General features: G+C 38.0%; 1 protein-coding gene across 1 annotated transcript; it reads right to left on the bottom strand.

The window, feature by feature from the left end:
- Positions 1-703: 703 nt before the first annotated feature.
- On the bottom strand, positions 704-14,611 carry mtf2 (metal response element binding transcription factor 2). The gene is made up of 15 exons (XM_007568748.2): positions 14,348-14,611; positions 13,360-13,555; positions 13,141-13,222; positions 10,022-10,132; positions 9,761-9,861; positions 9,390-9,565; positions 9,191-9,286; positions 8,760-8,828; positions 7,838-7,961; positions 7,279-7,346; positions 7,002-7,172; positions 6,157-6,283; positions 5,908-5,957; positions 4,793-4,900; positions 704-2,652 (listed from the first exon to the last, which is right to left on the bottom strand). Exons 1-15 carry the CDS (start codon positions 14,350-14,352, stop codon positions 2,274-2,276), a joined length of 1,863 nt encoding a protein of 620 aa, XP_007568810.1. The 5' UTR covers positions 14,353-14,611; the 3' UTR covers positions 704-2,273.
- Positions 14,612-15,822: the final 1,211 nt, after the last annotated feature.

The following is a 15,822-nucleotide window of genomic DNA, read 5'->3' as shown; positions in this document are numbered from 1 at the left end:
ATTCCTTAACAGTACACCAGCCAGAGACAGCACAGTGTCACAAAACCACAGCTCCACCATTACTTCTACTCAGATCTGTTTACATATAATTATTCATGCTATGTATGCTTGTCTGACACTGGGATTATAATAATCACTTGCAAAATCCCCTTTACTGCCTCAGCCCAAATATGTCTATCAGCCACATTGGGTGCACCCATTGTTCTTCTCTCCAGATGACAAATGGCTCACACCCAAGGAGGGGAGTCCCACCCCTCTCTCCAAATTTTATGTTCTTAAAATCATACTTCTAAAAACTAATCACTTGTTTTTCCAGAAACAAGTGGAAGCCTCTTGTTCCAGAAGCCTCTGCTTTTTCATAAAATATTAAAAAGCAAAATTACATTAAAGCTTGAGGTAAAAATGTTGCTTTTGACAGAAAACATTTCTCAACATGGACATGATACAGAAACCTTTCAAAGCGAGGTCAAAATCATGAGTTTTTAGATTTCAAAAGCAAATCCAATGCCTTAAATCCCAGAAATGCAAAATACAATAACAAAAGTATTCAGAATGAGGTTCTGGGATGCTTAGCTGAAATCGGAACAGCGGCCATTTTCAAGGACATTAAATAAAGCATTTTGTTACCGTTATTTTTGGCTAATGAGATAAAGCACATTTCTACCTAAAACTTGTCAATTTACAAATGACAAGATCATTTACAGTCATGATCTTAATTTTATTAGAAAAAAATCATATACAGTTAATATCAGTAATAAAAAAAAAATCATGTTTAGCAAAACAGCTTGAAATACCAACTTTTATTTATCCCTAAACAAAACAAGCAAAAAAAAAAAAAAAAAACTGCTTCACTAGTAACACGTCAACCAGTAAAAAGACAAAGACGACGTTACAGGGACGTTCTTTGGCTTAAAAAACCTGTAGCAAGTCAGTAATGGAAACATGTTGCCATTAAATCCACTCACTGCGTCCCCAACAAGGAGACGTGCAAGTGCTGTTTAAACAGGCAGAAACATCTCTCAAAAGAGAGAACAGTTCTAACTAAAGGTTTTCTTCTTGCAATGACGTACAGCAATTTCTTCAGTGAGGCGGATTCTTCTTTCAAACCCAATTTAAAACAAGCAGTAAACATAAAAAATATAAGCTTATATATGTGTAATAATGACAAAAAGCTATGAGAAATCAACATGAACAACAGAAATAACGTGATCCATCGCAAAATCGGCTTAGTTACACCGGCTGGGCTGTGTGAGTGAAGTTTGGTGGTATGTCCTGAGTGGGCTGCCCAAAATGTAACAAAAAAAAACAAACATTTTTGTCTATGGAAGAATATTTGTTCATTTATGCAACCTTAATTGCATAAGCAGCAGCAGATAAAGTTAGAAACTGATTAAATCACATTCCTAGCATAATGAATTTTTACTAGACCAAACTCAGGTCTGTTCAACTGAAGTCATAATTTCAATCAGAACACTTTAAAAAGAACTGCACATTTTTATTCAGTAGGAAATATATAAAAATATTGAATAAAAAAATACTGCCTTGTCTGAGCAGTTCTTGCTTGTTCAAATGAGATGATTTTCTAACAAAACACAGCATGTGCAAGTAAAAAAATCAACCGAAATCTCCGTCGGTAAACAAAAGACCACTATAAAAATATGACAATCATGTTTGTGGTATAGTTTTATATAAAATAAACATTTGCAGCAGCGCGTTCGTTTTCTGAGTTCCTCCTGATCTGCTCACAAACAATGGAAACCAGAGCTGGCATGAGACACCAAGAGGTACAAGACGGGAGAGAGAGAAAAAACAAAAAACTAAATATTTAAAATGAGTTAAAGGAAAAAATGTAATGTTAAAATTATTGATGGTTGAATCAAAGAATGAAAATAGAGATTTTTTCCCCCTCTTTTACTATTGAACTTTTTGAAGAACAAGCAAGTATATTTAGGGGGAGAAACAAAAAAAACAAGATGCATGAAATATTAGTCAAAGTTTACAGGTAGAGTGGAGAGAGGAATTATTTGCCCCTGAATAACTGCAGCAGGAAGGAAGAAGTTCAGATCAAACTGCTCTGAAGGATCCAGTGATCCAGCTTCTCTGGTGCTGCTTCACTGTTGAAGAACATACCCTCTGTGTGTGTGTGTGTGTGTGTGTGTGTGTGTGTGTGTGTGTGTGTGTGTGTTTGCATGCATGATGATCAGGGCATATAACCACCTAACGCTCTGAATACACACCGTCAGCTCTTTGTTACAACTGGTTGAGCCATCGAGCTACGAGGCAGTGACTCCTTCCCACTCCACCAGGTACTGCACCTTGCCGTCCATGGTGACCCGCCGGGCCAGGACTTTATACCTCTCCCCGCATGCCAGGCGGCCCGCCACCCCGAAGTAGTTGCTGATGGAGCTCTTGAGGTGGGAAAGCTGGGTGTTGGGGTCCATGCCGTGGACTATGTCTGTGGGGTGGAGCCCCGGCAGGGCGCCGAACATCTCCGTGTCCGAGACGCTTGCATCTGGGAGCCGAGGAGGAGGGGGCAGTTCCGGTCGGGGGGGCTTCGGGGTTCGCCGTGGTCGCCCGCGTTTCCTTTTTAAAGGTGGAGAGGCGAAAGGCATGTTGAAGGCGGCTGTTGCCATCTTGTTGGAAGTATACAGGCTGAAGAGCACAAAAGAAAATGTATTTATTTATTTTTTTTATTTGATGAGACATCAGCAAAAACTGCACTGAAAATTGGAACAATAAGAGTTTAGAACCACTAACAGACTTTGTGAGGTTTATCCGGACACATTACAGGTTCTCTTTCTTCTGTTTTATGGCCCTTAGAGTTTTCTTTCCTGCCTCTCCGTGTTTAGTTCTCAGTCTTCATGTGACGACATGATTTAAATGAAAACGAGACTGTTCTGCAAGAGCCTTTAAGGCTCCAACAGGCTTCATCTGAAGTGCAGAAATCTACTTTCATTGATGTAGACGCGTGACAAAAACTACATCACTTGTTCGCAAAGAGCCAAACTAAACACCAGGCCCTGGTTGGACCGTTTCTCCAGAGCTCTGTGCAAAGTGTTGTGTGATTGGTCAGAAGATTGTTGCCATGTTTTGTGCAGAACTGCTCTCAGAAAGCAATGTTGACATTTTTCTTCCATTATTTAGTTTTTGTATCTGCAGGAGACATAGATACTGTTGAGAAACAGTTATTTGACATTGTGAGGAATTATGTACATTTGTATGGACGCATCCGTGTGTGTGTGTGTTGTGTGAGCGACAGAAAGAAAGAGAGGTGTTATTGATCATATTTACACTTGCACAAAACGGCTGTTAAATACAGAAAAAGGACTAGAAATTACACTGGTTACAAAAATATATATTTTGGAAGTTGTCTTTGTTTTTCCAACTGAATATTTTGGACTATTTTGCACCTCTGAATCCAAAAATGACATCAAGTTTTTGTACCAATTGGAATAGATCTTCTGACTAAATTGATGACATTATCAGTTCATTTCCATTATACTCCTCATCCAAAAAAAGGTTTGTAAAATGTAACTAAATGTTACAAACTTGGATTTCTGTGAATTGAATTGCAAACACTGATAAGGATAAGTACATGTGAACTGAACATCACGTCTTCATTGTGTAAAATTCTCCGTCTCTTTTCTGTCCTGATGGAATCTCCTCCTGCTCATCACTCATTGATCCCAGATTCTCCAGATGTGAGAACAAGTCATCAGTTTTGATGCTCATGTTGCTCCATAGTTCAGAAAGTTGATCTAATGGAGCAAAACCAATGCGATTTTTGGATTCAGCTCATCAAAATGACCCTAAAACAGTTGAAAAACCCAGACGACATTTTGGCTGTTGACCAATGTTTTTTCCATCATCGTTTTGGCGCCCCCTATAGAGTGATGCTCCTATGTGTCAAATATGATTCATCCATTTTTTGTGCCAGTGTGTCAGCAGAGCTCTACTGAGATAAATGCTTGTCTGTGACGATTAAAAGCACCATGCTGCCTTAAATTCTCATTACTCAAAGTTTTCTTCCTGTCTGTTTCTGTCGCAGTTCTGCTGGTGACCCAGAAACAGTCGAGGAGAGCAGCGGCTTAGCGCCGATGATAAAAGATGGAATGATCCCAATGCTTTCTTCACAGACATCTTGTCTCAAAGTCTTGGAAAAGTATTTACACCCCTTGAACTTTGCCACGTTCTGTTCCCAACACGTGAAAACCACCAACTTCAAAGTGATTAAATGACTTTTTATAACAATACAGGGAAGAAAATGATAAATGATTTTTAAAGTCAAAGACCTGACTTCAAATCCACCCATTGGCATTTAAAACATGATTTGTTTTCAGCCATCACATAAAATCCATAGGAGTTTGTGGCTGTAATGTGACGTGTATGTGTATGAACAGAAGTTAAAGATGTAATTTTCTGTAAGACAGTATTCCTGCTGTGGCTGCAAACAATGGGTGGACAGCACTCAGCACTGTGCAGCATGGTAACCTCTGAGGCCTAACAGAAAATCTGGATTTATGCCGAGATTAAATGAAACACACATTGGGACTGGTTTTACTAACTAGCTGACTTTTAAATGTAGCTGGTTGTGCTGGAATTTATTTAGCGACATCAAAGTGAAGCACAAATGCAAACCACACTCCTCAAACCATGCACCACTTCACTTTTTTTTGTGCTACATTTTGCTGGTCTGTCACAGAAAACGCCATAAAATGAGAACATTTATTTTATTGTTCTTTTGTGTATTTGAGTTTCTGCCGGGAAGATCCAAGCTTAATAAAATACCAACCTGGACTGTCTGGAAGTGATTGTTGAGGTAGTTTCTGAGCTGCTGAGGGCATCGATGGATTCCACATCAGAAGACGGAGATAACAGCAGAGGCTTGCTACTTCTGGTGCTGCACAGACAGAAAAACAATTAGAGGAAAACGTGTAAAAAGCAGAGAAAAACTAAGTTTGCACACAAAATAGTGTTATGATAATTTAACAAACAAGAGTTTCAATAAAACCTGGTAATAAACCCTTGTTGGGACTTGGATTAAATTAGATTATGCCACTTTCTTTCAACATTTCTTCAAATAAGAAATGCAATTAAAATCTAGCATGAAAGACTTTGTTCACGCCATAAATCATTAAAAAACATGCCATCTTACAGTTACTTCCTGTCATTTTCTTCGCCTGTCTCACCAGCAGTAACATCCGGTTGCTGATCACAATTCATGTAATGTGAAACAAGAGTCTCCATTGCATTTTGGTGAAATACACCAATTTCGATACAGCAAAAAAAACACCTTATTATAGCACAAAAACTAAGCTTTTTTATTTTTTTATTTTCGTTTTTCCATTTCCACACATTTTTTTCCGTGATTCCAATTTGTGCAATTATACGGTCAGTGGAAACGCAGCTAGTGCAGTGGACGACTTCAAGTCCCTCTCTTCTAAGTTTCTTCAGTTTGTAGAGGCTGAAGGTTTAAAGGAATTTAAACCTTTAGTTTAAATTCCTGAGAGTCTGTAGCAGCTTTTCACACAAAAAGCCCAACAGTCGTTTATTGAGCCGTAACAGGAACCTGCTTTGTTCAGTCATTCAAGCATCACATTCAGGCTTCAGCTGAGGGACTCAAGGCCGATCTTCAATAAAGAGCAATCTGAACACCAATTATCGAGTTATGAAACAGCTTTTCTTTGGATTTGGACTTTGACTAGGCCATTCTTCTTTTTAACAGATTCCAATTTCCCCTTCAACTAACCTTATCCCTGCTGCAGAAAAGCATCGTCACAGCATGATGCTGTGCTGTTTACACTACACACAGACTTGACGCCACTAATGTGTCAGGTTTCAACACCAAAAAACACGCAAAAATTCCCCAAGCAAAGAACAGAACAAGACAAGCAGTCGATCACTTACTTAACAGAGGTCAAATGATCCAGTGCAGGGGGGTCCGGCTTTCTGATTTCCTGATAAAGTGGAGAGAAATTCATCAGCGTCTACAGGTAGTCGTCATGTTTTCTTCATATATAAACGTGTGAGCTCAACGTAAAACCATCTGTTGATCTCAGCAGAAAGCAGTAAGTCAGCTCAGGCTCACTAATGCATACATGACATAACAGAAACGCACACACCCACACACATGCACGCACACGCGCACACACACACCAGGGATGGCTCGTTGGACCGTTGTGGTTTCGCCAGTGTCTCCAGACAGCGAGCTTCTTGCTTCCTCTTTTTCTTTTTTTTCTTCTTCTTCTTCTTTTCGATGCCATTGGTTAAAGCAACAGGGATCCTGCAGTGACAGCACCAACATTTCAGATACAGTTATGACAGCTGTGCATAAAGTCAGCATGACTGTTAGGCATTAAGGATGAAATGGTGAAGGGACATAAAACGAAGACCTTGTTTATGATTTACACATTCTTGAATAAAAAACAACTTGTTCAGTCGGGAATATGCGCTGGCTGGTTTGGTAGTATGAAGTTTATGAAAATATTATAGCTTCTCACAGTCTAAAAACGTCTTTTTACGATGCTAAAGAAAGCACCAGCGCAACCAGAGTTGTCTTTACATGCATGTTGCACATTAGCCTCACCTGGCTAACTGTAACATGCAAAATTTTTCACTTTGCTACAAGAAAAAAAAATTCAAGTGCCAGCAAAAAGTACCTGAAAACAACCAAATTTAGTGGAAATTTTCATTTAAATTTTACATTGGTCCAAAGATGAAAATCCAAATAATAAATATGAAAGAGAAAATATACATAATGGTAGGAAATGTTCAACTATTTTTAGCAGAAGTGGAGGTAAGTGTTGATTTTCTGTTTTACATAAAAGCACCTAAGATTGTTGACGTTTGATCCAATTTTTGTGGAAGTATCAAGACACTGTGGCGTTTCCACTCGTGGTGAGAATCTCATACTGGCCACGCCTCCTTAAAAATTTATTCATTAAATAATTGTTTCACAGAATATGAATGCCCGCAGACGAATGAAAGGTTTTCCATCTTACTTCATGTCAGAGAAGCTTTTGGCGGGCTTGCATCCTTTTATGGTGATCTCGTGGAAAGGCTCCCCCATCACCGTGTATGTGGGTTCAGTACAGTTGGGAGGAGCAGGCGGGAAAAAGATTCTTAGGCGAAACAAATGCTTCTTCTTCTTCACCTCCTTCCCTGACATGAACCTGGAAAAGGCAGGAGAAGCGAAGAAGTTAGGAATGTGATTATTATTGGACTGCAGAATCACGAGTTTGTGATTTAAAGTTAAAAAGACGTGAGGAGAAAACTTACATGTAGCTGTTGTCGTTTAAGGCTTCCAGAACTTTTTCATACCTCTCAGATCTTGGTGTGTTGGCCAGCTGTGGACGATAGATGAAAGATAAAATCCGATGTGTTTAGTATCTGATCAGTAGAACTAAACAGAGGTAAACCAAAGATTTCAGAAGCCATAAATTGAATTTATGGAGATTATTTATAGTTATGCCCACCAACATCTGCAGCACAACTTTTATAACACAAGCAACAGTTGCTAATCTAAATTTTTTGATAGATTTTGCTCTAACAAGACATTGTTAGATTTTGTTTTAGCTAAAGGATACCTCAAGACAGAAACCTGTCTGACTTTATTAAATCAAGATTTTAAGACATTTGGTCTCAAAATACAGTAAGTACATCACTCCACTTCAACCCAGTTTAGTTTATTTATATTGCGTCAATTGACAACGCATGTTGACTCATTGCATTTTACAACAACAAATAAAGTGAAAAACATGTTCTCAATGACATGAAGTCAGAAAGTAAAACAGGAGAATGAGCAGACATGTTTCCCTCAGCTTCATGCGTCTCTTACCTTCCCCAGCTGCAGCAGCTCCCAGTTGTCATTAATGTAAGGCATTAGCTGCATCTGAGAATCAAAATACCTCTTCTTCTGAATCACACTCAGGTTGTACAGGCACAGATGAACAATATCCTTCCTACAATATTAGAGAAAAAAAATATGTTAAGCATTGATTTTGATTAAAGTTTATATATGATGCAGGTCAATTTCCTCTACTACTAATGTCATTTCAGGGTTGTTGTTTTTTAGCTATCTGAATGATGTGTGGAATTTCAATAGAAAACTCCATAGTATGGGATGCTGTAATACCTCTACTATGCCAGTAGGTGGAGATAACTTTGACAAACTACACAAGTATTTAAGATAAGCATTGAAAAATCAGCACTAGGCTAAAATGGATCCTCGGTAAACAGTTGAAGCCGGTGTTTTCTTTCACACCCTTTACAGTTTCCTGTCAGTTATTTCCTTCTTAGGTTTACTGAAAGGTAAAATCAGGACAATGTGGGACAGCTGTGGCAAAAAAAAAAAGACAAAAGGAGGAAAAAAAACAACTGACTGCCAAAATGACCTCCCTATTAAGAAAATATATTATTTCTTACATTTACTTTGTTTTTATGTCATGGGGTCATTTATTTATTTGAATGCAACAGCTCTGTATAGAAAGAATTGTTAACTTTTATTAAAAGTTACAGATTTTTGACCAGATAAACTTTAGTTCAGTCTTAGCTTAAAAAAAAAAAGGAAAAAATAAATAAATAAAAAAAGAAGTGGCAAGCTCAGTGTAGCTCTTATAGTACGCTGAAAATACCAGGACGTATGCATTTTATCACAGTCAGAAAAAGAATGGCATTTTAAGGTATAAATCTGTGACAGCAGATGTAAAGGCAACCTTAGTATTAGACTCCAGTTTATCTACAGCCTAACTTTCACTGACCAGTCGAGAGGCAGCCGGTCGAGGAACTCTGGTCCACCGCTGCAGACTGAACAGACGAAGATGAAAAACCTGAATATGAGAAAACGTCTCATCATTGACACGAACCGCACAGGATCGCTACAATCATCCAGCATCTTCAGGAGGAAAGTATCACCTTAACATTTAGCCGATGATTTCTTTACATTCAATTTCACATTATATTTTACATTATTGGTATACAAGCCTACGTATCCTCTGCCTTCCTCAGAAATTATCCTAAAATGATTTGGAACCTTATTATAGAACTAAATTCTAATTATTGTGTTTTGCAACAAAATTCATGACTCACAAATATTAAGATGTGAATAATTTAGTAAGATCTTTAAATCAGAATATAACAAACAATCTAAACCATGTCACATACTTTAGACTTTAGTGTTAAGTGTTTGCACCTATCTCCATTGAGCAGTGGAGCCTGTAAGCAATGTAGGCAATCCTCATGGAACCACTGCCGACACCTGTTACACTGCAGCATCTTCAGGTACCAGCTACCAATAAACACACACACACACACAATACGCAACATATGATTTGTGGAACATATTTGGCAAAATTCTTTAACATGTTTGCAGAGTGCCATGTGCTACTCACTCCCCCGGTCCTCCGCAGTAGCAGTAGCATTGCTGGATGTTCGTCTTGTGGCCCTGATCCCACACCAATTCCTCTGGAGCGTATGGGAAGGAGAGATGAAATTCCATATGCTGCTCCTGATGTTCTTGCTTTGGAAAGAGCTTAGCAGATGCCTCCTTCTTGAGAATGCTCCCCTTCTGCATGTAGGAAAAAAAAAAAAAATACATCTAAACATAAATTCAAGTACAAAATTAAGACCTTCAGAGAACACACTAAACAGCAATACCTATTTCTAGTTGAAAATACAACTGTTTCTTTAAACAGATTGGCCTACATCTGTTTAAAGAAATAAAAGGATTAAATCTGTGTAATCCATTGTTCTAAAATTCTACCTCAGAGAAAGAAGCCAGTTCACATTCTGAGCACAGCCACTTGTCATCAGAGTCGATCACGGCGGCATCAATGATGGGCGAGTGACACATCTGATGGTAGCCTGGATGACAAACACATTTACTGTCATGTAAATAACTCCATACGTCTGCCGAAATACGCATCACCTTTACGCTCACCTTTCACCACACACAGGCCTCTACTGTCTCTTCTCGTTTCTACACATGAATCTGTTCAGATGTAGGCAAAAACTGAAAGCATACCTTGACCACATTTGTCACAAATGACGATCTCGTTGGGTTCCTCTGAGGTCTCATCCTGACATATGGAGCACACGATGTCGTCATCGTCATCAGCCTTGTCCTCTTCATCCCCTAAAAAGGAAAGAAATGGTCAATATAAGGAAATGATTTGCAAAAAGAAGAGCAAAAACAAACCAAGCACCACAGATATTTACTAATTAGGAAGCTGTTATAAAAATAATTCACTGAGGATTGTGACTGAACTCCCTACAACAGGGAGGTTTCCTAACTTTTCCATGCCCCCAAACGGCGTTAGCGTCCAGCTGGGACGCCCTCTGCAAACCCACAGACAAAACTACAAGAAACTAGAACTAAAACTAATGATTAGAATAATAATCAGCTGATTATGCTGACGATTCATCGGATTTAAAAAGAAAAAAAAGCCACGTCCCATGTATAAACACTAAAATTTTTTATGCATTAAGAGAAATAAATTAAAAGATGCAAATAAATAATTAAATCATTTTTAAAAAATAAGAAAAACATTTTATTGCCTAGAGTGCACCAACAGCATTCCTTTAATGAATTTGGACCGGGTGGAGATAAAACCGGACCACTTGAGGAAATTTGGCTAACGCATATTTATAGACTAAGATCTTTTATGTTAAATGCAAAATGTATCCGTTTTGTAAATTTTTCACTACTCTGAATATATATATATTTTTTTTTTGACTGAATGACATTTTTTGAGTCTGTATACTACAGCTAATGTCTAATCGATTACTATATTAATTGTGATTATTTCAGTAATCGATTAATCGTTTCTGCTTTAAAAAGAAAGAACAGTGTTTTCTCACTTGTATTCACTTTCAGCATTACATTTATTTACCATGATATTTACAGCATTTTAAATATGATTTTGGTTTTCCACCAGTCATATTGTTGAACAGGACTGATTGAAGCATAATTAAAAGCTTTAATCGGTTAAGGTCAAAACTGAGATATAAGTTTCTATATTGGATTTGTACATGTGACTAGAGGTGTCAAGTCTCGCCAGTCATGAACCTCACTGCACGACACTGAGCTGAAGTTGTAGCTTACAGTAAATAATGGCGATTAGCTCTCTGTCTAATGCCTGTAAGGCTCAACAGCAAGGGAAAGTTGGAGAGACAGAAAGGGGAAAAAAGGCCTGAACTGGAAGTATTAAAAAAAAAAAAAAAAAAAAAAAAAAAAAAACAGTACTTTTTGAAAGCTGCTTTGTGGGCAGCTGTTGAAATGTTGTAATACTGTTTTATAAAGAAATCTTTAATGCTGATTTTACATGTTCAAAATCAAACCTTAAAAATATCATCTTTAGTGGAAGGTGGGAGGTAGGTCTGTCAGAGTAACAAATTTTACTGGACGATATATTGTCCCAGGAGTTATTGCGATAAGTGATAATATTGTTTCAAGAAATATAATGGTAATGGCATAACAATGCGAGAACACATTCTCAAAGTTCAATGAACTTTAAATTGTAATGAACACTTAACACTGGAACTGGAAGACATTTTAAATATCCAAAATAAATAAACAAAATATCAGAAACAATGAATAATATGAATTATGAAGTCTCCTTTTTAAAAAACAAAATTGTCTTTTAGAAAAGGACTAGTTGAGAGAGAATCTATAAGAACAAAAACTTATGCTAATAGAGATTATTGAGCTCGTCATGATTTATTATGCGATTAATTAATTTATTGCTTATTGTGACTGGCCTAGTGAGAATGAGCGGCAGAGACATGGACTTAAAAATGTATTTGGGTATCCAAATATTTACTCCATTCCTAAAATACCACCCAAAAAAGCCCATTATGAATGACTGCTAACCTGCATTTCTAACAAGAGTTTAGAGCAAATTAGGTTACCATTTCTAACATCCTTTGCTCCAGATTTTGTTTCTATAATGCGTCGTAAACAGACTCAAACAAGTCATCAGGCAAGAACATCGTTTCAACTGCTGAGTCATGACAGAAGAGGACAGACTTAACTTTCTCTGCTTATCTTTCCTGAGAGGATTTTTTTTTTCTCATTACGAGAGATTACTGCTACAGCACTGATACAGCGGACCGTTAACTGTAAGGAAAGAGAGGAACTAAAGACGTCTGATAGTATATACCACAGAGGGTGATGCTACAAATCTATTAAAATGAGCGGAAATGGAAAAATTTAACTTTCATGTATTTTGTTTTGTAAAATAAAGCTTCAGAATCATCTTCAAGGTTTCGTCTACTGCTTGGAAAACAGTAATTACATTCAAATATAACATCAGGACCTGATAACATTGGTGGTCAACTTCTGAGTTCATCAGCAGAACAGTGGGCTCCATTCATTTCATATTTCTGTTGACCCTTTGTCAGCAGATGGAACCAAAAGGTTGGAGGTTTTATCTACAGTCACTGTGGTGGGCAGATGTATTTTCCAGGAACATAGTGCCATTTTATAGCACAATCAAGTAATGTGCTATACTTGATTGCACATCAAGTATAGCACATTACTTGATTGTGCTATACCTTCAGTAACGGTTGTTACTGAAGGTAACAGTAACAACGGTTACCTTCAGTTGTTATAAATTGTTACATCAAATATAGCTTAAAAGAAATTTTACTTTGTAATTTATCACCTTTAAAAGCTCCTGCCCTTTCTGAAACTGTTTTCAGGAAGTCGTCACTCCTCTATTAACCCTTAAACATCGTTTTTTACTGACGTTGCCCTGAGAAGTAGCTCCTAAATTGAGCTCAGATGCACAGCTCCACCAGGTATTTGCTAATTACTGCTGACTGGTCTGAAGGAGCTGAATGGGGGAGTTGCAGGAGAGGGCTCCTCTTGGGAGGCAGCACTAGGTCCACCCAGGTGTTTTACAAATGTTAATGGTTGCCACTGGAGATGCATGAAAGAATTAAAGCAACAAACCAGTGATGTTTATGATGAGGGAACTACATTATAGCATGATGTAAAGCTTAAAAAAGTTCATTTTAAATAATTCTGTCCCTATAATATATGTCTTTGTGTTTCATTTTAATTTTCTGCAAGCCAACTCTCCTTCAAAGACACAGAAATGAGTGAACCAAAATACAGACCCTGAAACTGGGAGAGCTCACCTGTTTGAATATCGCTCCAAAGAACCCAAGACTTCGATCTGTCCTCAAAAACCACAAAGCAACGCTGCTTTTCCCGATCTATCTGGAAAAAGAAGAAAAAAAAAGAAGAGAGATTAGAACGTTTCTGGGAGACACAAGAAGAACAAAAAAAAAAAAAAAAAGACAACAAAATCTTGTTTTTTTGTAAGACATTCCAAGCAGCACCTCCATCACACCAACCTTTGTGACTGTCCCCAAATAAAACAAGCCATCAGACCACCTGGCCAACACATCCTGCCCCTCTGTAAACCTGGCAGACATGTCGTCCTCCCCATACTCCCCCCTAGCAGAGAGGCCACAGGGTGACAGGGACACAGTCTGCTGCTCGGGGTGAGCTCTGTGACGGAGAGAAGGATGATCCACAACCCCCAAGTCTCTGAAAACAGGAAGCGAAACACAATACAATAGAAGACATGCGCACACTTATACTCAAGGATTCATTCTAAACCATATAGTAGTGCCAAAAAGGGTTATGTTACTAGTTACTGTAAATGCATGCACACAAGATTTATTTGCAAAAGGCTGAAAAAAGGCTATGCAGTTATCAGCACTGCAAAGGTGTCCAAAATGTGGAAGCAGGTTGGTTTGGGGACACGTACAAATATGAAGTCCTGAGAATATGTTGTGGGATTTTGAAAATAAAAGGGTGCATTGTTTTGTTCCAAAGCTTACAAAGCAAAGAGGAAAGCCAGTCTTCTTTCAGTGAGCACATGCAACTGGTGATTAGGATCATAATTAGCGCTAATTGGCAATTAAATATACGCTTGGGCGCTGATTATATCAATAAGATAATTAAGACCAAAATTAAAATTTTACATTTTCCTTTAACCACTTTTTAATTTGTTTGACTACAAATATGTTTTCTGTGTTTTTATCTTCTGCTTAAATGATTTATATTTTTTAAAGGACAGTTTTCCTTTCTTGAGCCGCTTCCCTTCAGTCCTTTGTCTCTATAACGACTGAACAAAAAACGCCACCACCAGAGAGTGTAAAAGGCAAATCTAGCACTTATTCTGCATGACGGAAGCCATAATGTCTTTCCTATGAAAATCAAGATGATGTTGATAGTACGAACAGCCGACATGCAAAGCAGTTCCCCCGGCCAGGTCATTCACCGTCGGACCCACACCCCCCCTTAAGCAGCGAGAGGAAAACATGACAACAATACCTCATTCGGTCACCTCCGCTGTTACAAATGCCTCGCGAGACGAAAAAGCTGAAAAGGCGCGAGGCTGTTTTCCCGCTGCTGCCGTGACTAATATGTATATCTAGTGCGTGCCCAGAAAATCCACAGCGCTCGAGCCTTCCTTAGAAAATAACAAACGGCTCATTTTCCCCCAGCACGTTCGCCATTTTGGTTTCCCGCTGATGAACGGGGAGTGCATTGTGGGAAGCGTTGCTGCTAGTGGGCTGCTGCCTGCACCATTTTCAAACATTTGAAATTGTAGGCAGGGCACCTATGAAGTACTGCATATCCGCCCTTGAAGGAGCAGTGACATTGACTTTATCTTTACAACCTCCAGTTTTATTGCTTTTTTTTAATTAATGTAGAAATACTAAGAATTTATTAGATTTTTTTATGTGCCAACGTATATTCTCAAATTGAATATTTAATCAGGAGAACAGAATATTCATCTAAACTGTTTTTAGGGAGTTTGTGAATTTTTCGGCTATTTATGGCATTCCCAACACATGGGATTGACATTTATTTTAGGTTTGTTATCATGACCGGAAGTTCTACTTGAATCAGGTTTCCTCTGGGGCTTTTCAGGAACCTTAAAGGGCGTTTCTCCTCCAAAGTGGATCGTCTTATCCCTAAGCCGTTTGATTGCTCACAGTGGAATATGATACTCCCATTTATCAAATATATTTCTGTAATCACCTAGAAGATATCTCTGGTCATAACAAGAACAACATTCTGGTTATAAATTTAAGTTGATTTATTTATTTGTTTGTTAAATTTTTGACCAATACTTAAATAACTCACTTCCAGAGTCCCTGCTGTTGCTTCTGTTGCTTCCTGAGAGCAACAGAAGAACACGTTGTGGCGGAACAAGTTTTTTTTGTTTTCTTTTGGCGGAACAAGTGTACTGCAGCATAAATTTATCAGGATGACATGGCAGAGACAAGTTTATTAAATCGTTTCTTTGAAAGGTGGGAACTAGAGGAAGGGCGGAAACTGCAACACAGGGATAATAATATTTGGGGGTGTGAAGGAGGCAGTTCATCTAAAGCCACTCAAACTGGGGCATATAGGATATTTCTAGCTTCAGCTAAGTATATTTCATGAATTATGGATAATTAATTCAGTTTTATATCTATATGAAACCTTTTATCACAATATTTCAATTGACTGTTGCTGCTCCTGTTTTATGGAATAACTTACCTTTCCAGATTAGATCTGCTCACAGCCTGGATCATTTTAAATCGTTTCTTAAAACTCATTTTTACTCTTTGGCATTTAATTGATGTATTGTTTATACACTGTTCTATCATTTGTGTTGTTGTTCTTGTACAGCACTTTGGTGCAGTTTTATACCTGTTTTAAAGTGCTCTATAAATAAATTTGACATTGATATTGACTGCCATTTTACTCCATATTGCACTTAAAAGGTATTATGATCCCTGGTCAAAAAATTATTC

This window comes from Poecilia formosa, unplaced genomic scaffold (genome assembly GCF_000485575.1).
Source record: "Poecilia formosa unplaced genomic scaffold, Poecilia_formosa-5.1.2 Scaffold230, whole genome shotgun sequence".
Classification (NCBI taxonomy): Eukaryota; Metazoa; Chordata; class Actinopteri; order Cyprinodontiformes; family Poeciliidae; genus Poecilia; species Poecilia formosa.
Note: the sequence above shows the minus strand (reverse complement) of the source record. Positions and strands in the feature narration are given on the sequence as shown.